Source organism: Trifolium pratense, linkage group LG1 (assembly GCF_020283565.1).
Source record: "Trifolium pratense cultivar HEN17-A07 linkage group LG1, ARS_RC_1.1, whole genome shotgun sequence".
NCBI lineage: Eukaryota > Viridiplantae > Streptophyta > Magnoliopsida > Fabales > Fabaceae > Trifolium > Trifolium pratense.
The window spans coordinates 1070162-1092908 of NC_060059.1; the positions used below are offsets into that span (position 1 = coordinate 1070162).

A 22747-nucleotide genomic window follows, 5' to 3' on the forward strand; every position below is an offset into this window, starting at 1 on the left:
AGTTTGCAAGCGTGGGACTAGGATTGACAATGAACCGATTCAACTTGAAGATAGTTCGAAACTCGACTTGATAATTAATTCGTTGAATTTGGTTCATGAACTAAATCAGTCAAACTTAGCTAAAATTGAAGTTCGTTAACTAAATGAGCTGGAAAAAAAAATCTTCTCAAAGTCAAGTTGAGTTTTGAGTTGAGCTAATTTTTATCGAGCTTGAGACAAGTTCGATTTGACTCATTTCCAGCCCTACGTGGGACCCACCCAATTTAAGCTTTCTTTCCTCTTGAACCAAACGCACTGTTATGAATCATCTTTTATTCTTTCCGTCTCTTCACTTTCAGTAGATCCAAACAATACTATACTACTACTATTATCTAAAGAGAAACAAGAAACAGCGGCGAAGCACGTCTCCGACCAAAACACAAATTGGTGTTTTAAACTGATAAGGTAATGAAACTGCTTAACTTAGCTCCTAGTATCTATCTACTGTATGTTTTTAAGTACCAAAACAATTGACACTTTCGTTTCTGTCTATGTTTCAAGAAATGGCACTCAGTTTTCCCTTGTCATCTTTCATTTCACCAATCAAAGATACAAACTTCAACTTCCCCAATTCATTTTCTCTTTACAAGTACAAACCCACCAAAAATATCTTCAATTTCTCAAACCCCTCTTTGCAGGCAAGTACATCAATTTCTCCATTTCAATCTTAACTTAAAGTTTTTTCTTTTTGGTTAGGTGGCATAGTGACTAGAATTCTGGAGTTTGAACTCCGGCTCCCGTGTATAAAATGCGATGTCGTTACTAAGTTAATGGGGACAAAGTTAAGTTCTTTATGATGTTGAAATTTTATATTTTCCTTGAAACAGGTTGGTTATTCTAGAGTAACAAGAGTTCAAGTACTCAAATCTGATGGTGCTGGTTCCAACAGAAGAGGGCGAGAACGATATAGTGACAGTGATAGTGACGATGAAGATGAAGATGATGCACCCTCTCCCTCCAAAGAAAATGACCCTTATGCTATGAATCTTGAAGAGAGACAAGAATGGAGAAGAAAAATTAGACAGGTTATGGATAAGAAACCTGATATTCAAGAAGTTGTAGATAATGATGAAAAGAAGAAGAAAATGGAAAAGCTTATCAATGATTATGGCCTTGTTGTGGAAGAGGAAGATCCTAATTGGCCTGAAGATGCTGATGGTTGGGGATTCAGTTTCGGACAGTTTTTCGACAAGATTACTGTCCAAAATAAAAAGAAGGAAGATAATGATGATGTCGAGGACGACAATGATGTTGATGATGATAAGCCAATAGTGTGGCAAGATGACAATTACATTCGTCCTATCAAAGACATTAAGGCTGCAGAATGGGAGGAAACTGTATTCAAAGACATAAGTCCCTTGATTATTCTCGTGCATAATCGTTATAAAAGGTTTTTGTTCTACTTTTCTACATTCTATTAGACATATAGTTGCTTAAGTAGCTGAACGGAATGATATCCAAAACTATTGTTTTTGCCGATTGCTTCAATGTTGTTTGGTTGTTCCTACACAAGCATGTTGCAGAGTTATATTAATGGCCATTTCGGAGAACTCTAGTTTGAGTAGTTTACTTATTCGAGCTGGCCTCTTTTACTCGTATTTATACATAAGAGGCTGCTGTTAACTAACAATGTTAGTTATGGAAGTTATTTAAGATGTACAATAGCTTAGAGTTTACATTTAAACAGGTACTAACTATATAGAGTTGCATTCGAGAAACTATACACTGATGCTAGCATGCATGTTCTTTCCTTTTTATCTTTTGGAAATGGGCTTCTAGGGATGCTTAATTTAACTTTCAACCATATGTGCAAATAGCCTCAGCATTTAGCTATAGCACTGATGACATTGCTGTTATGCTTTTGAAATGGTAATGCTCCATATCGTGTTTACAATCAAGCAAGTCCAATCCAAAACAATCCTTACCAACTTTTTCACTTCTATTTTTAGGCCAAAGGACAATGAAAGAATTCGAGATGAACTAGAGAAAGCTGTGCATATCATATGGAACTGCAGATTACCCTCTCCAAGAGTAAGTAATTAGTGAAGTCATACAATTGTTCCTTTAGTTTCGGCTATTTTATCACAAAGATGATTTTATTTTTGTCTAACATCCTATTGTGCATCATATGAAAGTGTGTCGCACTTGATGCTGTTGTTGAGACTGAACTAGTTGCTGCACTTAAAGTATCGGTTTTCCCAGAAGTTATCTTTACTAAAGCAGGGAAGATTTTATTCCGTGATAAAGGTATTGGTCGATGTTACCTAAAATAAAATTCAACAAAAGGAATCCATCTTTTACATTTATTTGTGCCTCTCCTCTGACCATGATTAATTTCCATTTTGTGGATTCTCAGCAATTCGAAGTGGAGATGAGTGGTCAAAGATCATGGCCTTCTTTTACTACCGAGGAGCCAAACCACCGTGTTTGACTAACATTCCAGATTTCCAGGAAAATATTCCTTCTTTTACCATTGGTAATCGAGTGTCCTGAAAAATTGAAGAGCTCAAAGTTTCTATCAAGCCATATTGCTGAAGTATTTCCATTTAACAATGCCTTTTACATTCTGCCATTGTGTAAGATAAGCAAGGGAAATGAATGCATAGCTCCATCCATCAACTGCATGCAATATGATAACATAACTGCCACAAAATCCTTACGGCCGACTGTTTGATGTATTACCATGGCATGGAAGTCATCATATTCATAGGGAATGAGCTTTATATAGGTTTGATCTGTTGGAATAATAGAAAAATGGAACTGGAAGATGAGCCCTGTGTATATTTAGAAGGTATAGAGATTATTTGTAGTAGACTCACTTAAGATTTGCAATTCAAGTAATGTCATCAGTGAGCATAAAATGTTTTGTATGATTTTATGGTGGTGACTGCTAGAGGCATAAGCAGGTTGTACCAAGTAGTGTGATGCTTTGTTTTTGTCTTCTTTTTTTGTGAACCTGTAATATTGTTATATTATCGGAAAACAAAGAAAACTCAGAGATGTTTGATACCAATAAGCAGCTAAGATTAGAACAAGAAACTTAAATATTCACATCCATCTGTTTTGCGAGTATCTCCAAAATTCTCCACTTTCTTCTTCCACCGTTGCATTGAAGCCCTCTTTTCCAATGTAGCAAAGTCATTCACACCATTTTCTTCTTCCTTTACTATATACTAAGATAAAGTTGAGACCACCTTCACTCTTCACAACATCTCTCTCAGTTCGCCTAATTTTTAGTTGTTATTACCATTCTTTAGTTTTTTTTTATTTTATTTTGGTTCGGGATTAGTTATGACATCAAGTGGTTCCAACCTCTTCTGAATTGAAGTTGTGGGGATCGAACTGTGGTTCTCCCTACCAAATTCAGCGTCAATCACTTGGAGGAATTTTGATTCACATTATGTGGGTTTTTTTTTCCATGTGCAAGTGTTTTCAAATAAATTTGGGAGTTTGGCAAAGAAATGTTCATTTTTTGTGTTCCTTCTGGGGGAGGCATCCGGTTTGGTCCTATGAGAGGGTTGGAATTTTTTTTTCTTTTCTTTTTTCTTTCTTCAATACTATTATAGGTACGAAATTGTCAGGAAATCTATAGACACACAATGTTAATACTTCCTTCTCAACCGAACTTTTTTTATACACGTGAGTAGTCAAGAATAAAAACCGTAACCACTTACTTAAAACATCTACTATTCTTTCTAATCACTTAAATTTGAAATTGTATTATGCATGAGTGACGAGATTAAATTATAGCCATGTATTATAAAAATACTAAAAATCTCATATCTATCCGTAGGGTCTATTAAAAGACGTCTCATTTCTTCCTAACTGATGCTTGAGGTGTCTCATTCATTTCCTAGACTTGAGTTGAGTGACAAGAGAATAGAGATTCTATTCACCAAAAAAAGAGGGAAAATAGAGATTCTAATACAAAAATGCAGGCATCAAGATATTATATATACTACTGTATTTATTTATTTATCATGATACATACATACCATGTCATCATTTTTTATAGAAAAAAAAGATAGTGAGTGAGTGAGTGTAGTGAAACTGTTTGAAAAAATTGAAACCCAATAAAGAGCAATAAAATAAATTAAAATAGAATTAAAATGCTACATCAAAATCTTCGCTTAAACATTGGTCGCTTTTTCTGCATTCCTTTAACCGTTTCCGTCCTCCTCTCCTCCACTCTTTCTCTTCCTTCCACCGCACTCTCTCACTACAACCACCGCCGTCCGATGACTTCACCACCACAATCTCTGTCGCAGTCTCACTCTCCGCTTCCTCCTCCGGTGGCGAAGAAAGTTGAGCACGTCATGGAGCTTTTCAATGATACCAGGATCGACAATTACTATTGGCTACGTGATGATTCCCGCTCCGATCCCGATGTACTCTCTTACCTCCGCCAGGAAAATGCTTATACTGATTCCGTCATGTCCGGTATCAATCTTATCTCATTATCTTATCCTCTATCGCTTTCACTGCTTTTATTGATTACTGTATTATTATTAATTTATTATTATTATTATTATTGGATCTTGATTTTATTAATTCAATGCACTTAAGTACGAGCCGAACTGGTTTAGCTTCTGGAACTTATCAGTAACCAGTTTTAGTGTTAAGAACTGAACTGATTCTATTTTGAACTGGTTTGATATGGTTCTGGATTTTGAATTATATCATATAGTATGAGTATGACATTGTTAAGTAAACATTAAAGAGTAAACACAGCTAAACAGGACAAACATAAACATATTGTTATGATCAGAACTCGTAGATTTCACGCTGATTATGGATCGGAAGGAAGAATACTCCGTGAATGGAGGCGTTCTGCCAGAATCCATGGCGGAGATGACGTGGCGGCTGATGGCAGAGGTGTATCTGCAAACACTCTGACGCTCAAGTTACTATATAGTTGACGTGGGTGAGAGGTTTAGACTGAGACTTACCTTGACAAGTGATGGTGTTAGACTTGTATTGCCCGAAGGAAATGGTTTTGGGCTTGGACCAGCCGAAAAGTCTACTCGGGAAAATATTTATATGTTTGAACTTGATGTATGGACTATGGAGAGAGAGTTCATGTAAATGGGTAAAGGCTCAATGTCTATTGGTAATAGTATTAGGTGCTAACTAGGAAATCCTATAGCTATATCTATACACATACCCACACTTAATTAAGCAGACCTTTGAAATTTGAAGGAGATTAATTTAAATTACTCTGATGATGCTATACGCACTTTTAATTTTCTAGGAACCAAGGAAATTGAAGATAAGCTTTTTGCTGAGATAAGAGGAAGGATAAAGGAGGAAGATGTATCTGCACCCTTACGCAAGGGGCCTTATTACTATTATACGAAAAATTTAGAAGGGAAGGAGTATGTTCAACATTGTAGGCGCCTTATATCCGATAACCAAAAGGTTCCATCTGTTAATGACACCATGCCTACAGGACCTGATGCTCCTCCGGAGCATGTTATTTTGGATGAGAATATCAAGGCACAACAACATGGATACTACAGTATTGGTACTTTTAAGGTTAGATCATATCATTATCGTGGCATTTTTATTTTGCTTTCTTTTGTTTTGTTTCCTGATTTCCAACATGCTTTCATTTTATTTCAAAATTTATTTATTTTCAGGTTAGCCCAAATAGCAAGTTGGTAGCATATGCAGAAGACACCAAAGGAGATGAAATATATACTGTTTATGTCATGGATGTTGAGACTCAAGCTCCAGTTGGAGAGCCTATTGTTGGTGTAACATCATACCTTCAATGGGCTGGTGATAATGCTTTAGTTTATATAACAATGGATAGTATTCTTAGGCCTTACAAGGTGGGAAATTCTCCTTTCGACCCAATATTTAACTGTTCGGATCTAATTGGTTTTTCTTTATTCAAATACAATAACATTAACAACAACCAAATCTTCTCATGATTTCACCAAGAGTCTTTCCTGGTTTCACTTTTCCTCTAATTATTAGGCTATTTTGTATCCTCCATCTTATCAACTCTTTTAACTAGGGCTTTTGTTGGGGTGTTTTCTCTTATGTCCAAACAATCGTATTCATAATCCTACCAACTTCTGTCCAAAGCCCCCGGGCCTTCAATTTTTCTAGGAGTGTCAGGCCGAATTAATTTAGCCATATAAAGATGCTGAAAACTAGAAGATGAGATTTCCGGTTACAGTGTGTTTCGATCTGCAACTGAAACTTGATGGTTTCTGCTTAAGTCATAGATGGACACAAGTTACAACCGATTATATTGTTGAGCTTTTTTAATTAAAAAATGCTCAACAACTGTTATAATTATTAGACAAGTTTTTTCGGAAATAAGCAAAAATCTAAAACAAAGCTGTTTTAATGTTTTTATCATAAGCGAAAAAGTATCAGCTTCAAAAAGAAAAGAAAAGAAAAGAAAAGAAAAAAGGTTCCAAAAAGTGATATCATTAAATTGCTATTTTTCCCAAAGATGAAACAAATGCACCCCAAGTCTTGCTTCAACATAGTATTTGGATATTTGAATATATACAAGGTTTTATTTGCCAACTAATTTTGTATATCATAACCAAATTCCTTTTGTTTTTAGCCTCACTTCTAAACCATTATCGTTTACCTCGTGTGTATACAAGTATTAGATTGTTTATTATTTTGCTGCATATGGAATATCTTATTTGTTTTGAAACTCTTGTTTTGCTAACGTCTTAAGTGATACAGGCATGGCTTCATGTGTTGGGAACAGAACAATCAAAAGATACTCTTCTTTATGAGGAAAAGGATGATACATTTTCTCTTGACCTTGATGCTTCCGAGAGCAAGAAATATTTGTTTGTTGCATCGGAAAGTAAAAATACAAGGTTTAATTTTTATCTTGATGTTTCCAAACCTGAAGAAGGTCTTAAAGTTCTGACACAACGTGTGGATGGTATTGACACTACTGTCAGCCATCGTGGAGATCATTTCTTTATTAAGAGGAGAAGTGATCAATTTTTCAATTCAGAGGTTGTAGCTTGTGCTGTCAACAACACCTCATCAACTACAGTTCTTATTCCCCACAGAGAAAGGTAACACATATTTTGCATCACTGCTTAGCTGTTTCTTTATTTGGGCATAATCTTGAGCAAATTATAATGACAGTGTGCTTGGCTTTTGAATGTGGGGTCACTGGGTTGTGTGTTCAAGGATGTACAACAATATTAATGAAATGCTTTCAGAAAATGTTGGGTTACTAGAACTTCATGAATAGTTCCTGTGCCATAACAATTACCTTTGAGGATTAAAAGTTCCGTCCTCACCATTCAGTTTATACAGTGAACTAATTTGCTGTTGCATTATTTTCATATGATGATGCTTATCATCATTCAGCAACATCCTTAATTAATCCTGAAAAGTGTGAACATGAATAAAAATCTAAAGAAATTCTTGGAGTGTGTCTTACACTGTCACCAAAACTTACACATTGAATTTTCTTCAGTGTCAAAATTCAGGAGATACAACTTTTTAGTGATCATCTTGTTGCGTATGAGAGAGAAAATGGTCTACCAAAAATAACAGTTTATCACCTTCCATCTATTGGTGAACCACTAAGAAGTCTTGAAAGTGGTCAGGTGGTTAGTTTTATTGATCCAGTATACTCGGTGGATTCTTCAGAATCAGAGTTTTCGTCAAGTATTTTACGATTTTCATATAGCTCATTGAAGACGCCTCCCTCTGTGTATGACTATGATATGAAGGCCGGCATTTCAGTTTTGAAGAAGATTGACTCGGTAAGTTCAATGGGCAGTTAAACTCCAAGCTGTTCAATTTTGCATGAAATTAAATTTAGAGACTAATTTAAAAATTTAATAAAACTATAAGGACTTGTTTTGTGATTTTTAATTATTATTATTATATATATTATGAAGTTGAAGATCGGTTTTCGTCATTTCCTGGAGTTTTGTTCAATTACTCTCTATATCTGTATTAGTTGTCTCTTATTGTTCTCAGGTTCTCGGAGGTTTTGATGCAACAAAATATGTCACTGAAAGGCAGTGGGCACGTGCTTTGGATGGAACTTTGATTCCCATGTCACTTGTTTACCGAAAAGATCTTGTGAAGCTTGATGGATCAGATCCATTACTACTTTATGGCTACGGGTCGTATGAGGTAAATGAAGAGTAACAGTTTATATGAATTAAATTTCACATAACAATGCCAATTTAAATTTGAACTCTATTTGATTTTGTATTAACTAATGCAGCATATCAATGTTTATCACTTGAATTCTAAATTTAATTGAACTCTTTGGCTGCCATAAAATACTTTCTTGTCTTATTGGAACAAATGTACAGCTTTCTTGGTCTTATCCCGTTTTGTTTTGTGCAAGATGCTTTCGTTCACGAACATCCTCTATATTTATTTTTCTTTTGGATTTTAAAGACTGTTTTACTTAATAAGTTTCTGATTCCTTTCTGCCATTAATTATTAAAAAAGCAAAGCTGGTTATATATTTGTTTATTTATATATTCATGTTCCCTAGTATATGGGCACTATTTTTTGTCGGCCCGTTCCTTTGCTTAGAGAAGTGTTGGTGTCTAAGTAGCATATTCCATTCATGAATCTCGTGTTTCTACTTTATACCTTGAATGTGTCTCCTATTTCTTCTTTATTCTATAATTTAGTGAACTCAATTCGTCAACAGATATGCATAGATCCCAGTTTCAAGTCATCAAGGCTATCATTGTTAGATCGAGGTTTTATCTATGTTATAGCTCATATACGCGGAGGTGGTGAAATGGGGAGGCAGTGGTATGAGAATGGGAAGCTGCTGAAGAAAAAGAACACTTTCACTGATTTTATTGCATGTGCTGAACATTTAATTGAAAAGAAATTCTGTTCCAAGGAAAGACTTTGCATCAATGGCAGAAGTGCTGGGGGTTTGCTAATTGGTGGAGTTCTTAATATGAGACCAGATTTATTCAAGTCTGCTGTTGCCGGAGTACCTTTTGTGGATGTTGTGACAACAATGCTTGATCCAACTATTCCTCTCACTACTTCCGAATGGGAGGTAACTTTCTTTCTCTTAGTATGCCATTCCATACCAACATATGAAAATTACTCAAATTCAACAACTAGATGTTTCTGTTTGACTTTCACTCATTATGTCACTTAAATGTATAAGTGAAGGCGTCTTCCTGAAGTTCCCGATGATTTCTTTTGTTTCTCTTTTCCTAATTGAGATTATTTCCTTATGTTACTGCAGGAATGGGGTGATCCTAGGAAGGAGGAATTTTACTTCTACATGAAGTCATATTCCCCTGTTGATAATGTAAGAACGTAGACTGCACTTAATTACTTGTAATCTATTTATTTTTGTCTGAGCATGATTTTTATTCTCTCCTGTATGGAATGATTTTTAGGAATCATGCTTTGTTTGTTTTATTTTTTTTCTTTCTATTTCTCATTCCGTGCAGGTAAAGGCACAGAATTACCCACACATTCTTGTTACAGCTGGATTAAACGGTAAGCATACCTGATCCTTGTCACGGAACTAGTATTAGTTTCAAGATGTAAAGCCAAAGCATTCTAATTTTTTAATTACTAATAATTTTGGATGGAAAACTATCTTTTGATATTACATGTGATATTAGCATCTTATCATCTCTGCCTGTACATGCTGTAGACCCACGTGTTCTGTATTCTGAACCTGCAAAGTTTGTCGCAAAACTGAGGGATTTGAAAACTGATGATAACATACTGTTGTTTAAATGTGAGCTTGGTGCTGGACATTTTTCAAAGTCAGGAAGGTAAAGTATAACTTACTTCTGTTTGTTTTTAAACTTGTTTAGTATTTGGTGTGGTTTACATTTACTTCTTTGTCTCTTTTTTTTTTTTTTACGGTTACTTCTTTGTTCTCTTGTTTTGGTTACTGTTGGGGAAATTGGAGGTGTTTAGTTTAATAAAGGTAGGTACTGTGCTGATTTAGTCACTGTTTAAGTTAGTCATTGAGAGTGTAGAACATGATTTATACTGTGATGATTTAGTCGCTCTTTAAGTTCGTCATTGAAAGTGTAAACATGATTTAGTGAGTAATATGATTATGGATTTTTACATCTATGAATGAGTTAGGAAGAAGCTAGAACGATAATGGAAGCACCTGTTATGTGTTGTATGAACCAGTTCCTAAGTTGCTTCCTAGGAGTTTAAAAAATTTAAAACGGCTCCACCTTTAATTTCCTTTTTAAAGACAGTTTCATTTTAGCATAGTTTTTTCTCATATGTTGTGCTGTAATTTTATTTATATTTTGGTGTTTTGTGAGTGTAGATTTGAGAAACTTCAGGAAGACGCCTTCACTTATACATTCTTCCTAAAGACTCTAAACTTGACTGATCATCTTTAATCTTGGGATATGTAAAGCGCGGATGAAGCGGAGAGATGGAGTGATTGGTTAATCCATGGCTTAAGTGAGACCAGCAGCATATACCCTGGTTCTAAGCCTATGATGCGAGATACTTGGATGGTATGGAGAATTTATACATTGAAATCAATTTCAGGACTTTCATGGAGAAAATTTTAAATTACTTTGCTTACAAATCTGTTAGCAACACATCTTACTCATAGAGTATGTCGCAATAAAGGATCACACACTTTGTGTTTGTTTTGATACGATATAATTTTAAAAAAGAAAGAAAAATAAAAAAACTCTAAAAATGTTTGAATTCATCTAACACATAGTTTAACGTTACGCAAGCGTGTGACTCTAGTGAGGGCATTAAGGTGTTCGACCAATAAATATTTTTTCTTACATAGGGTTTACAATAAAATATATACATCAACATATCTATCATTAAGAATATAATTTAAAATTCAAATATATGAATATTGGTGATGAAATTCTCGTTTTGTTGGCAATTTAGAGGTTTTCACACAATTGAGGAATTTCCTAGTTTGGCAGCACAAAGATGGAGTGCTCAGCCATTTCAATTGAGGTTTTCACACAAACACAATTTAGATGTTTTACTTTTACCATTTCAAAAGCTCTAAAATTTGCATGTGAACTTAAAGTTGTTTGGAATTGAGTGTAAAACTATGCACAATTTACTATTTAGGCTGAACTTTTTTATAACAATAATTTCTTTTTATTGTTTTCTATATCAGTTTTCCAAATAAAATAAACAAAGCTTTAGTGGTTGGAAGTTTTTCACTTTCAACATTTTATAATTGTCGGACTATCCCACATTGTGGTCCTTTTTCCTTTTTTTTTTTGGCCATTGTGGTCCTATTTTATTTCAAAATTTTCTTCTAAGATTGATGTGTAAAAATTATTTTGAAATTAGATAAATCAAAACAAAAATAACTTGCTTGGTTATACACTGTGAACACAAAAATAGAGGAACTTGTTTGGTTCAAATTGTAGTTTTCCTTGGTATCGTTAATAATGTAGATAACTCAATGGATTGATGCATTGCATTTTCCCACAAGGATTAGTGGCTTAGTAGAGTTCATTTCAACTAATCAACTACAGCTACATCTTTTAATTAAATCTATATTTATTTTTTTGGTTTTTCAACATCAGTTTAATCTGGTTCATGGGTCAGTTCTGGCATCAAGTGGTTTCAGCCCCTTCCGATCGCAGTTGCGGGGTATCGAACTGCGGTCCTCCCTACCAAGTTCAGCGTCAATCACTACTGAACCAACTGACGATTGGTAATTAAATCTATATTTCTCCTAATGATTTTGAGCTTCAAATGAAAACTAGACAATTCATATTCTAATGACTTAGATTTGCTAAGTGTATAGCATTCAACATTCATGGATAATAATTTGTTCAATGCTACTTAGACGTCATTTTCTTATACTATCAAATACATTTGATAAATTCAAAATACTAGTATTCATGTTAGATCGATTAAATGTCTACAAAATAAATACTTTCTTCTCGCAAGTCTCACACGCGCTTCCCGACCTTCCAATCCTATTCCCTCGCAACATTGAATGTGAGTGTGTAAATAGCCTACACCAACGCCAAACGGTTATCAATATCATCATTCTCATAGTTCATTCATACTTTTCATAAAGTATACATTTTATCTTTTGTTATTTTTTAAGCGTAAATATTTGAAATTGACACACACGTTATTATTCCAACATATCCATGTTGGCATGTTCCCTACCTGCAACTAGTCTCCCTGTCTGTCCAAGAAAATATTTTATACGTCATATTGTAATCAACTTTGTAAATTAGTGAGTAAAAATGTCACATAGGACCCCTTAATATCAAACACATGTTTGGACTATAATATTTCTGTACCTTTTTAAGAAATTTGGGACCATGTCCTAAAGTCTTTTATTCAGTTTGCAAAATCCAAATTTGAGTTTAATAACAACAATCATCATCCCACATGGACCAATGCCGTTCATGCCGCAATCAGCGCAACCCAAGTCCCATACATACATCCCTCAATTTTGAATCACTTATGGAAGAAAGAACCAATGCTAAAATCCAATAACAATGCTAAAATTCTTAAATAATATGAGACCTTCTATGTACATGCAACAATGCTAAAATTGTTGAAAGTAAATATTTTGCCGTCAACATGATTTCATGAATTGGAGCAATATTGTTTAATAAAAAAGTAACTGTCCTACATGAAGCACAAACAAACAAATGAGTGGATATTACAGCAGAGACACAGTTCACATATCCACTACAGCTTGTTGAGAACACACTGCCTTTTCGCCACTCTCATGATCCAACTGGATATAATATTAAATAAATAAGTTGAAAATTATGACTTCAATTTCAAAGTTTACCATTTAAAAGAAGGAACTTTAAGACCCCAACCCAATTTTATTGCAGAGTTCACGCAACGAATTTTTCCTATAGTTTAAAATACAAAATAATGTAGTAAAAAGAGATGTTCAATTCAATGAATCAATAGTGTCAAGATTGGTTTAACATTAAAAAGATAACTCTTACAAAAGAAAAAACATTGAGTGAAGACTCAATCTAGTCTCTTCTTTCAGCTCAATTTAGTAATGGGGATCCATTTACATAATCATAATCTAACCAGTGGTCACATTCAAATGATACTATTCCACTTTAGCTAAGCTAATGATGAAACGGGATTTGAATTTGTCTGAGATGATGATGTCCACTCCTGGCTCGATGCGCTTAACGAAAGGGAACGAAGTCTCTATATTAATAATTAATAAAGAATTTCCTTCGTCATTGAGTAGCATATCCTTTAAGATGCTAAACATAAATTAGTCTTTCAATTATGATATGAATCAAAGACTAATTTTTCTTTTGTATAATTGTCACAGATTAATGTAGATATTATTTTTTGTAAGGGATTAAATTAGAACGTAAAAAATTATGAGAGAACAAATTGAACCCTTACTCAAAACATTAAAAAGATAATGTTCTATACGAAATTTAAAAAGAAAAAAACTCTATCTTTTCACAATTAAAGCAAGATATATTTTTTGTTTCGAAAAAAAAAGCAAGATATTTTTTTATTTATTTTAAATAATATAATTATCACTATAATATATCACTAGGATTCGTCATGCATTTAGAAAATAAAAAGTTAGCAAAGCATTTAGAAAATAATTAAAATGCCTTTAAAGAGCTTGAGCTCTATAGAATAGCCGCTAAAGGTTCGGCCTGTAGAAGTAGTTAGACCCTCATAATGTGACAAACTACCGTTTGAATCTTGATTAAAGATGTATTTATATTTAGTGTCTGATACGTCTCGAATAGAATTACATTCAGTGAAGAGAATCTATGAAGAAAAAAAAGATAGAGTTTTATATTATAAAATTTGATTTTTTTTTTTTGGTACATTATAAAGTTTGATTTTAATTGTATAGTTAAAAGTATTTTTAGTGACTTTTATAATAGTTTTTCAGTTAAATTTTTAAATATTTATAATAGTACTAAAAGAAATTAATGAACGCCCTTCCAAATCTAGGCCTTGGACGATATAGTCCATTTGAAATGTGGTTAGGTCCATCACTGTATGCAATAATGCATGGCCCATGAGTTCACTATTCATTCACCAAACAGCCAAACACTATTTTCTCATTGGCTAGCTGCCAACTGGTACACAATGGTTGAAAATGATTGTTTTGGATTTATTTATGATATGTGAATGTGATTAGACTGCTAATAAGACAATTAAATATTGTGATTAAGCAGTCATTAACTCAAATATAAGTTTTTTGTCAAAAAAAAAAAACTGAAATATAAGTTTAGGACTTTTATTTTCAATTTCAAATTGTTTCCCCCACCACTTCAATTTCTTCTCATTGGGGACCCATACCCTCACATTGATAAACTTTTTCTTCTTTATCAAAGCTTGGGTCCTATTTTACTAAACAATTTGACTTCCATTTAGATTTAGGTCAACAGTTTAGACTTTAGATTGACTTTTAACAATGGAGTGTTTATTTGTAATAAATATTTGTACTTTTTTCTCAATAATGTGTGTGACTAAATTGAGACCAAATTTTAAGAGACCACACAACTATTTCTCAGAGAGTGAATACATGAGTTTAAATATACTTTTATTTTATTTGGATTGCTTAACCAATGTCTCACCTTAGGGGTATTATTTAGCGTATAAATAATATTCCATGTAAGTGAGTTCTATGGTGCAATACCAATAAGATCAATATTTAAGAATCATCAAAAAAATTAGTGATGCTTGACGATGTATACTTTTTAGAATTAAGAGCTCGTAATCTTTTTGTCACTTCAACTAAAAAGATAATATGATTGATGTTGGTTCAATACGAATTATATTTTTTTCGTTGTTTTAATCGAACTAATATCAATTAAGTAATTGTTTCAATTATAAAAATGAGAAAGATAATCGACTAATCTAAAAAACAGCATCAGTCATTGTTAGAGTTTTTAACATTTTAAAATATATTGAATTACAGTTAAACATAGTTCTTATTAATATTGTATATATTACGTAAAAAAAATAATTTAATATTGTATATATATTAAAATATGTCGTAAAGAAACAAATATTCAACAAGTGGTGGTAATTATCAGTTTCAGTTCCTTCTCCACAAGCAAATTAACTTTGACAATGAGTCAAGATCATACTTGTAAAGATTTTGAATACAAAAAATTTCTGTTACATATGTATATGGTAAATATAAGTTATCGTTGATTTCTTTTTCTCCATTTAAGTTGATCAAGCTGTCAATGTGATTCTGTAAAAGTTGTTTGAAATAGGCCACAATTGTTTATAAGGAACCATAAGGATGAAAAGGAATATATTTTTGGTGAACAAGAAAGGTGGCGTGATATATTCAGAATGGATTATGCCATCTGGTTTCCTTTTTGTTTTTTATTATGCATAGTTTTTACTATTGACAATGATGAATGATTTTGGTCGGAGAATTCACATAACAATTTTCGTATTCCAATTAATTTTCTGTTAACGATGACTAATATGGATTTGGATCCTCTTCTTCACTCTTGTCTACATCTCTCTACATCCTCTTTATCTCTCTCTTAACCTCACTCTCTCTCATTATTATTTTAAAACTTTTTATTGAAGAAAGAGATTGAAATTAATAGAGAGATAGAGAGGATGGAGAGAGATGGAGAGGAGAGTGAAGGAGGGGATACAATCACGACTAATATTTGTCAAGAAATTTGTATGATATACAAAGTGAATTATCTCCTCCAAGCTAAATTTTTTCGATATGCAGAAATTAGGAATAGAATATATAATCACATTCTTTTTTAACCCTAACTGTCACCATAGTTTATTCAAGAGGGGTGATTTCATGTATTTTGACATGAAATCACCCCACCCCCCCCCCCCCCCAAATTGTTTTTTCTTTCTTTTTATAATAAATAAATAAATGTGATTTTCACATATTTGTTTGTTTTGATTTTTCGTTTTGTACGGTACGTGTATTTTGTTGTCCCGTCTTTGTGCGATGTATTTTATTGTCCCGTCTTTGTGCGGTGTTCATTTGTTTCAGGTTAAAGGATTAATTTCGATCTAGTGTAGATTCAATCAATGTCGACTTTGGTGTCATCAACGCTACAGATCTGGATGTATGGATACATCGGACAATTCAATATAGTCATATTTGTAGGCTACGCAATTTGCTTTTTTATGCTATTAACATGCATGTTGTGAGGTAGTTCGCAGATTTATCCTTTTTGTTTTTAGTCACTTTGAATTTATATTGCATCGATGTATTCTATCAATTTGAACGAATGAATATATAATAAAATAATATATGACCACCTACTTAAATAACATGTGTAGTCAATATTGCATGACTAATTCCAGATTAAATGGCCAATATAGAAGCATTAACTGTTCCATAACCACAAATTATAAAGGGGACCATTTTTAATTATTCTTAAATGATAAGCAAACAAAAATTGTACTGCTGTAAAGGAAGTAATTAGCAAGCTAAGCATACATACTGAGAAGGAAAAGTCAATATTCATCCTGCTTTCAGAAAAACAAACAGTGCTAATTGTTTCTGTGATATTATATTGAAAATGAATAGACAAAATAATGTGGATAATTCCTTTTGATGTCACAGTCACATCTAATATGGACTATGGTTTCAAGAATCACTGCTGTTTACAGTTGTCATACACACAAGCCGCCTAGAACCGTTACTTATGGTGCAAAAACTTCCCCTTTCATGTTGGAAAAGCTAAATCAGCAATAAGTGATTATTGTTATGATTAACATTATCATTAATGGAGTACTACTTGTTTCTATCCAAAAAGAAAATGACCCTACTTGCCATGGAGTTGTTAGTTACTACTCCCCGACAGGGTACATGTTCGATTTTCACGGAATGTAAAAAACTCCACTAGAAGAAAGTAGAGAAGTTAGTGATGTACGGTGTCAGACCGCCTACTATACCTGAAGTGTGTAAGGTCAGGACTGTTACAACAAACACTAGAGTTGGGATTGAATCACCATTGATTCACCTTGAAGAAATATTATATTAATTTGAGTCTTTTGATCACGGAAAGAGATTTGGGATATGGGTGAAGTTGGGTTGGAAGACCAATTATAGTAACTCTAACGTTACTCTCTTTGATTAGTGGAACAGATGGTTTGATCTCTCCCCAAACGTAGATCATCTTTGGACCGAACTGAATAAACAACATTGTGTGTGCTTGTCTCTTTCTTTTTCTCACTAATTTATGTTTTGTTTGTGATTATAATTGTCGATCATGTTTGATATTGGTTGTTTGATTAATTTGCTCCACACATCATATATTATTATTTTAATTGAATTCACAACAAGATCAACGGGCCTAAATATCAAAATTGTTAGGTCAGACCATTATGATCGGGGTTCAAATTCCGGCTTCATCTTATTTATCTAAAAAAAATTATAAAAATAAAGTGTTATAAATTTACATTTTGAAAGAAAAAGTGGAAAGTGGAAACATACCAAACATCGTATGTATTGTTCGTCCAATGGGTTTACCATATTGGGGCCATTCCACTTTACTTGGTTTTCACTTTTTACTTATTTTTCTCTTCTTGCCTTTGAAGATATTTCCCAAACACTTCTTTTTTATTCACCCTGCTCTTACAAAAATTGATAATTTCTTCAATAGCAAACTATTTATAAATATTATATAGAACTCCAAAAAAGGAAAAGGAGAAAGAATAACATAGCTCGAAGTAAAGTATAAGGCAACATCTAGTTAACCTAGTAGTAAAAATATTCATATGCTCAACAAGTGTCATTGAGCTCATTCTATGATAAATTTTACATCATTCATAATTCAGCTCCAATTATTTGACCAATAAAATTTACTATTTAATCAAATAAAATATAATAAGACTTAAAATCCAATAGTGAAAATTGCATTTGTACATGGTGCTAGACTATCATTAATATACACGTTGGACAAGGTCATGTCACAAAGTTGGTTGACTTTTTTGAGTGCAAATAAAATAGCATTACATTTACATATTATGCACAAATATTTTCTTAATCGTCTTCGTAAGTTTAACTCGGTTAGTTAAAATATCGTATTTTATATGTAAAATTTTAAACACTCAGCTTATTCATCTTTAAAATGTGAAATTTTAATCATTAGACTACCTAACCAAAAATAATTTCTAACAGTAGAATAAATTAATTGATCCCATTGTAAAAACAAATTTGTGAATTGGTACTAACTAGTAAAGGTTCATTCAGTCTCATAACATAATGAATGAAAATTCGTTGTAAAGATTCTACAAGCTAAGACAATAAAAAAATGATATACTATGGTCCTTTTTACTCCTAAACAAGTAACATGTGGATGGTATAAATAATAGGGAGAGATGGTGAATTTTATAAAACATTTTGACAGATTTTGAATCTAGTGCGCTCCAACGTTCGAATACACCAAGGATCCTCGTGATCTATCAAACGGTCACAAATTTACCATGTGAACTTCTTTAAATTAATCCAACCCTTCATCATCATAAAATTTCTAACAAGCTTTGTTTTTCATCTGTAACTATAAATAACAATCTTGCATGTAGAGATTTCCAACACAATTATAATTTTGAGACACACTTCAACCTCATCTTATCATCATCATATCTTAACTTACTGTCTACGTGAAACATTAGAGTACTAAATCAATGTCAGAGTGGTACTTTTTCTACACTTTTTCTTACTAATTATATACTTCATCTTTTTTTCTCTCAGTTTTTTCCCCTTTTACTAACTCAAAGTTTCTATTGTCAGATCCCAGCTTCAGAGAAAAATCTTAATTTGATCAAGACCCACCTTTCAAAATGCAATTTTTCACATGGGTTTTAAACCTTGTTATGATATTTTCATTACTTGGTCAGTGCTTCTCAGAAAGTGATTCACCATCAGAGGCTCCAATTTGTTCAGAACAAGATAGAGCTTCTCTTATGAGCTTTAAAGCAGCCATTTTGAAGGACACAACAGATACTCTATCTTCATGGATAGGCCGAGATTGCTGCGACGGAGGATGGGAAGGAGTTCAATGTAATCCATCCACAGGGAGAGTTAATGTGTTGCAGATACAAAGCTCAAATGTTAGGGACAGTGGCACTTATATGAAGGGTACACTTTCTCCAGCACTTGGTAATTTGCAATTCTTAGAGGTATTGATGATAAGTGGAATGAAGCATATCACAGGAACAATTCCTTCTAGTTTCTCAAATTTAACTCATCTCACACATCTAGTTCTGGAAGACAATTCAATTGGAGGGTGCATTCCACCAAACTTAGGTCGTTTGTCCTTGCTTGAAACCCTTTCATTGAGTGGTAACCAACTCAAAGGACAGATCCCTCCAACAATAGGGAATCTGAAAAACCTTGTTCAAATTAATTTAGCAAGAAATTTTATGTCAGGTTCTATCCCACCAAGTTTCAAAACCCTTAGAAATTTGAATTACTTTGACCTCAGTTACAATTTATTATCAGGGCCTATCCCTGATTTTATTGGGGAGTTTCAAAACATGACCAATCTAGACCTATCCTATAACCAACTAACAGGAAAAATTCCAATTTCCTTGTTCAGCCTTGTGAATCTTTTAGACTTGTCCTTGAGCTATAACAAGCTCACAGGGAACATTCCAGATCAGATAGGAAATCTAAAATCCCTGACAAGTCTTCAACTTAGTGGCAATCAGCTCACAGGACATGTTCCACTATCCATATCGAAATTGCAGAAACTTTGGAGCCTTAATGTATCAAGAAATGGGCTCTCAGATCCCTTACCAGCAATTCCTATCAAGGGCATTCCTGCCCTTTTGTCCATAGACCTGTCTTATAATAATCTCAGCCTAGGAAGTGTTCCTGATTGGATCAGAAGCAAGGAACTTACAGACGTGCATCTAGCCGGGTGTAAACTGAAGGGAGATCTTCCGCACTTTGTCAGACCCGACTCTTTGAACTCCATAGACCTGTCAGATAATTGCCTGATTGATGGTATTTCAAACTTCTTCACAAATATGTCCACTTTGCAAAAGGTCAAGCTCTCAAACAACCAGTTGAGGTTTGACCTTTCTCAAATAAAATTGCCATCTGGGTTGTCTTCAATAGATTTGCATGCAAATCAATTGATCGGTTCGCTGTCAACAATCATAAATAATATGACAAGCAACTCTATGGAGGTAATTGATGTATCAAATAATTTCATTTCTGGTCACATTCCAGAATTTGTTGAAGGGTCAAGTTTGAAGGTGCTAAACTTGGGAAGCAACAGCATTTCAGGTTCAATCCCAGCTTCTATTTCAAATTTGATCGAACTTGAGAAATTGGATATTTCAAGAAATCACATATTGGGAAACATCCCTTCAAGTCTTGGTCAGTTGCAGAAACTACAGTGGCTTGATGTATCTATAAATGGAATAACAGGGCAAATCCCAGGTAGCTTATCACAGATAACTAATCTAAAGCATGCAAACTTCAGGGCAAACAAGCTATGTGGAGCAATACCACAAACTAGACCATTCAACATCTTTCCACCAGTTGCTTATGCCCATAATTTGTGCTTATGTGGCAAACCCTTGCAGCCATGCAAGGGATAGGAATAAGCCATAAGGGACCATAGGTCAGTGAGATGCTGACTAAATTATCATAGATATTTCTATGCCTAATGACCATTGTTACATGAGATAGAATAGGCTACAATTATATTTAAATCTTTCATTTCCAGGTTGAGCACACAATGCTTATTGTTCAGTTCAATTTACAATTCAATATTATTTTGAATAAATCATGTATTCATTTTAATGAAATTCTTTATATTTGAGATAAACAATTATCAGGCTGATGCTTGATTCATGCTTTATATATTGTGTGGGCACGCTCAAATACTAGCACATGTGTGGACCTCTGTATGTTTGGATTGACACTTGCAAGCTCAATGATAAATTACTAATCTTACTAAATTAAAATTGTGATTGTTAAAAAAATAACTGTTATTTATAAGCTGTTATTTTAAAAAAATGTTGTGTCGACTATAATTTTTCACAACAAAATTTATTTTAAATTTGTACCAGCAAAAAAAGTAAAAATTGGAAAATTTCAACTGTGAAACAAACACATTTGGGATCAGCATGCCGGATCAGGATGACAAGAGAATAAAATAAAAGGCAACACATCAATGGTAGAAAATAATGTAACTAGCATTGGTAACATTTTAAGACTACAGTGCAATAAGATGTTGCACAGAAACTTCAAAATCACATCATAAACATCAACACCAGAACTTAAAACATTCCAAAATATACAACTAGACTAAGTCAAATGACCAAAACCTAGTAATCAGACTTGAAGAGAAACAAAAAGTCATCACTACTCCTCGTCTGTTAACTCTTCCACCTCTTCTGCTGCTGGGGCTTCCTTATCAGACCCCTCTTCTTGATCTTGATCCTGAACAAATAGCAAAAGCTTAAGAAAACAGAACAAAGATAAACAAGGGCTTACTATAAAACAAACTCAGAAGACCAAAAATATACATACTTCCTTTTTAGTAGCATTATAGATTTCCATAGCCTTCTCATATTCTGCCTTCAGTTCAATAACTCTATCCAAATAAGGCTTCTTCTCCTATACAATTAATCATATCATGATATTAGATCAACAATCACATTAACAAACAACTAAATTAACACAACACTAGCACCAAATCAAAACATCTTAGACTAACTTACTTCATCAGTCAAAGACCTCCACTTCTCACCAGCCTCTTTACCAACCTATTGTCAACAACACAAATCATATGATCAATAATTAATCCTTACATAAGTTAATCAAACACCCTCAATCACAAAATTCAATTAAACACTTTTTTCATTACCCTTTTAACATCCTTTGAATCAGGATTAGCTTCCTTAAATTCTTTTCTAAAATCATCCCTACAACAAAACAATACAATCAATAAAAACATTCAAACTATAGAATCAAAACAGCAGCACAAACAACATAAATATTCATCACAAACAGTTTGATTTTGAAACCCTTACATGAAAACAAAGAAAGCAGTCGGAGGACGCTTGGGCGCGTTAGGATCCTTAACCTTTTTCCCTTTCCCAGTCTTAGCCCTTTTAGCACTTGGTTCTGTCGATTTCGGCTTCTTCCTACAAAAAAAAATAAACCAATCAAAACCATCTAAAAACATATGTTAACAATATTCACGCTAACAAAATTAGGGTAAAATTTCACCTCTCAGGTTTCTTCGCTTGAGCAGCTTGCTCAATAACTTGAGCATCTAAACAAATCAAATCAAATTAAAACAACTTAGAAAACCAACAAACACAACAATTTTGATTTTGAAATTAAATAACTAATAATATAGTTCTGAATAGTGGAAAAAATTACTAAGATTCATTTTGATTTTGGCTTCAAGGCTACAATCGTGCATGTCAATGAGTGCCATAGGAACATCTTTCTTGCACTCACCACTGAAAAAAGTTTAAAATCAAAAACAAAAATTAGACTATTGAAGGTTCTGAGAAAAACAGAATCGATTGAAATGAAGTAAGAAAGAAACCATTTAGCGAAAGCACTGCCATCGCTGGCACGAATAAGAACGGAAGCAGCACGAGAATCGACGCATTCGATCCTTTTCGTTCCCTTTGTTGTCATTTTGATTAAACCCTAATCTGTTAATTGCTCTCTCTTTAGGTTTTTGAAATTGAAACAGAATCGTGAAGTATTCGAATATAAATG

The 22747-nt window shown here is 33.4% G+C and overlaps 4 protein-coding genes across 4 annotated transcripts; 3 read left to right on the forward strand and 1 right to left on the reverse strand.

The window, feature by feature from the left end:
* Positions 1-308: 308 nt before the first annotated feature.
* Positions 309-3052, forward strand: LOC123903011 (thioredoxin-like fold domain-containing protein MRL7L, chloroplastic). The gene is made up of 6 exons (XM_045952862.1): positions 309-444; positions 541-677; positions 867-1429; positions 1989-2070; positions 2175-2286; positions 2396-3052. The coding sequence occupies exons 2-6, from the start codon at positions 543-545 to the stop codon at positions 2530-2532; spliced, it is 1029 nt and encodes a 342-aa protein (XP_045808818.1). The 5' UTR covers positions 309-444; positions 541-542; the 3' UTR covers positions 2533-3052.
* Positions 3053-3828: 776 nt separating this feature from the next.
* Positions 3829-10684, forward strand: LOC123903012 (protease 2). Its single transcript, XM_045952863.1, has 11 exons — positions 3829-4479; positions 5291-5574; positions 5679-5873; positions 6754-7100; positions 7511-7802; positions 8023-8181; positions 8717-9082; positions 9278-9343; positions 9489-9537; positions 9698-9821; positions 10340-10684. Exons 1-11 carry the CDS (start codon positions 4149-4151, stop codon positions 10413-10415), a joined length of 2289 nt encoding a protein of 762 aa, XP_045808819.1. The 5' UTR covers positions 3829-4148; the 3' UTR covers positions 10416-10684.
* A 7699-nt stretch (positions 10685-18383) lies between these two features.
* On the forward strand, positions 18384-20811 carry LOC123898782 (leucine-rich repeat receptor-like serine/threonine-protein kinase RGI4). The gene is made up of 2 exons (XM_045949795.1): positions 18384-18686; positions 18782-20811. The coding sequence occupies exon 2, from the start codon at positions 18832-18834 to the stop codon at positions 20599-20601; it is 1770 nt and encodes a 589-aa protein (XP_045805751.1). The 5' UTR covers positions 18384-18686; positions 18782-18831; the 3' UTR covers positions 20602-20811.
* Positions 20812-21180: 369 nt separating this feature from the next.
* LOC123898791 (high mobility group B protein 7-like) lies at positions 21181-22747 on the reverse strand. The gene is made up of 8 exons (XM_045949809.1): positions 22569-22747; positions 22397-22479; positions 22241-22286; positions 22042-22155; positions 21876-21933; positions 21730-21774; positions 21539-21625; positions 21181-21448 (listed from the first exon to the last, which is right to left on the reverse strand). Exons 1-8 carry the CDS (start codon positions 22661-22663, stop codon positions 21371-21373), a joined length of 606 nt encoding a protein of 201 aa, XP_045805765.1. The 5' UTR covers positions 22664-22747; the 3' UTR covers positions 21181-21370.

Excerpts from the sequence above, each read along its gene's own strand:
- LOC123903011 (XM_045952862.1), top strand. The coding sequence starts at position 543 with ATGGCACTCAGTTTTCCCTTGTCATCTTTCATTTCACCAATCAAAGAT. Across the intron at positions 2,071-2,174 it reads GCAGATTACCCTCTCCAAGA|TGTGTCGCACTTGATGCTGT; the intron begins GTAAGTAATTAG and ends ATCATATGAAAG. Across the intron at positions 2,287-2,395 it reads GATTTTATTCCGTGATAAAG|CAATTCGAAGTGGAGATGAG; the intron begins GTATTGGTCGAT and ends GTGGATTCTCAG.
- LOC123903012 (XM_045952863.1), top strand. The coding sequence starts at position 4,149 with ATGCTACATCAAAATCTTCGCTTAAACATTGGTCGCTTTTTCTGCATT. Across the intron at positions 5,575-5,678 it reads ACAGTATTGGTACTTTTAAG|GTTAGCCCAAATAGCAAGTT; the intron begins GTTAGATCATAT and ends ATTTATTTTCAG. Across the intron at positions 8,182-8,716 it reads ATGGCTACGGGTCGTATGAG|ATATGCATAGATCCCAGTTT; the intron begins GTAAATGAAGAG and ends ATTCGTCAACAG.
- LOC123898782 (XM_045949795.1), top strand. The coding sequence starts at position 18,832 with ATGCAATTTTTCACATGGGTTTTAAACCTTGTTATGATATTTTCATTA.
- LOC123898791 (XM_045949809.1), bottom strand. The coding sequence starts at position 22,663 with ATGACAACAAAGGGAACGAAAAGGATCGAATGCGTCGATTCTCGTGCT. Across the intron at positions 22,480-22,568 it reads GGCAGTGCTTTCGCTAAATG|TGGTGAGTGCAAGAAAGATG; the intron begins GTTTCTTTCTTA and ends AACTTTTTTCAG. Across the intron at positions 21,934-22,041 it reads ACTGCTTTCTTTGTTTTCAT|GGATGATTTTAGAAAAGAAT; the intron begins GTAAGGGTTTCA and ends GTTTTGTTGTAG.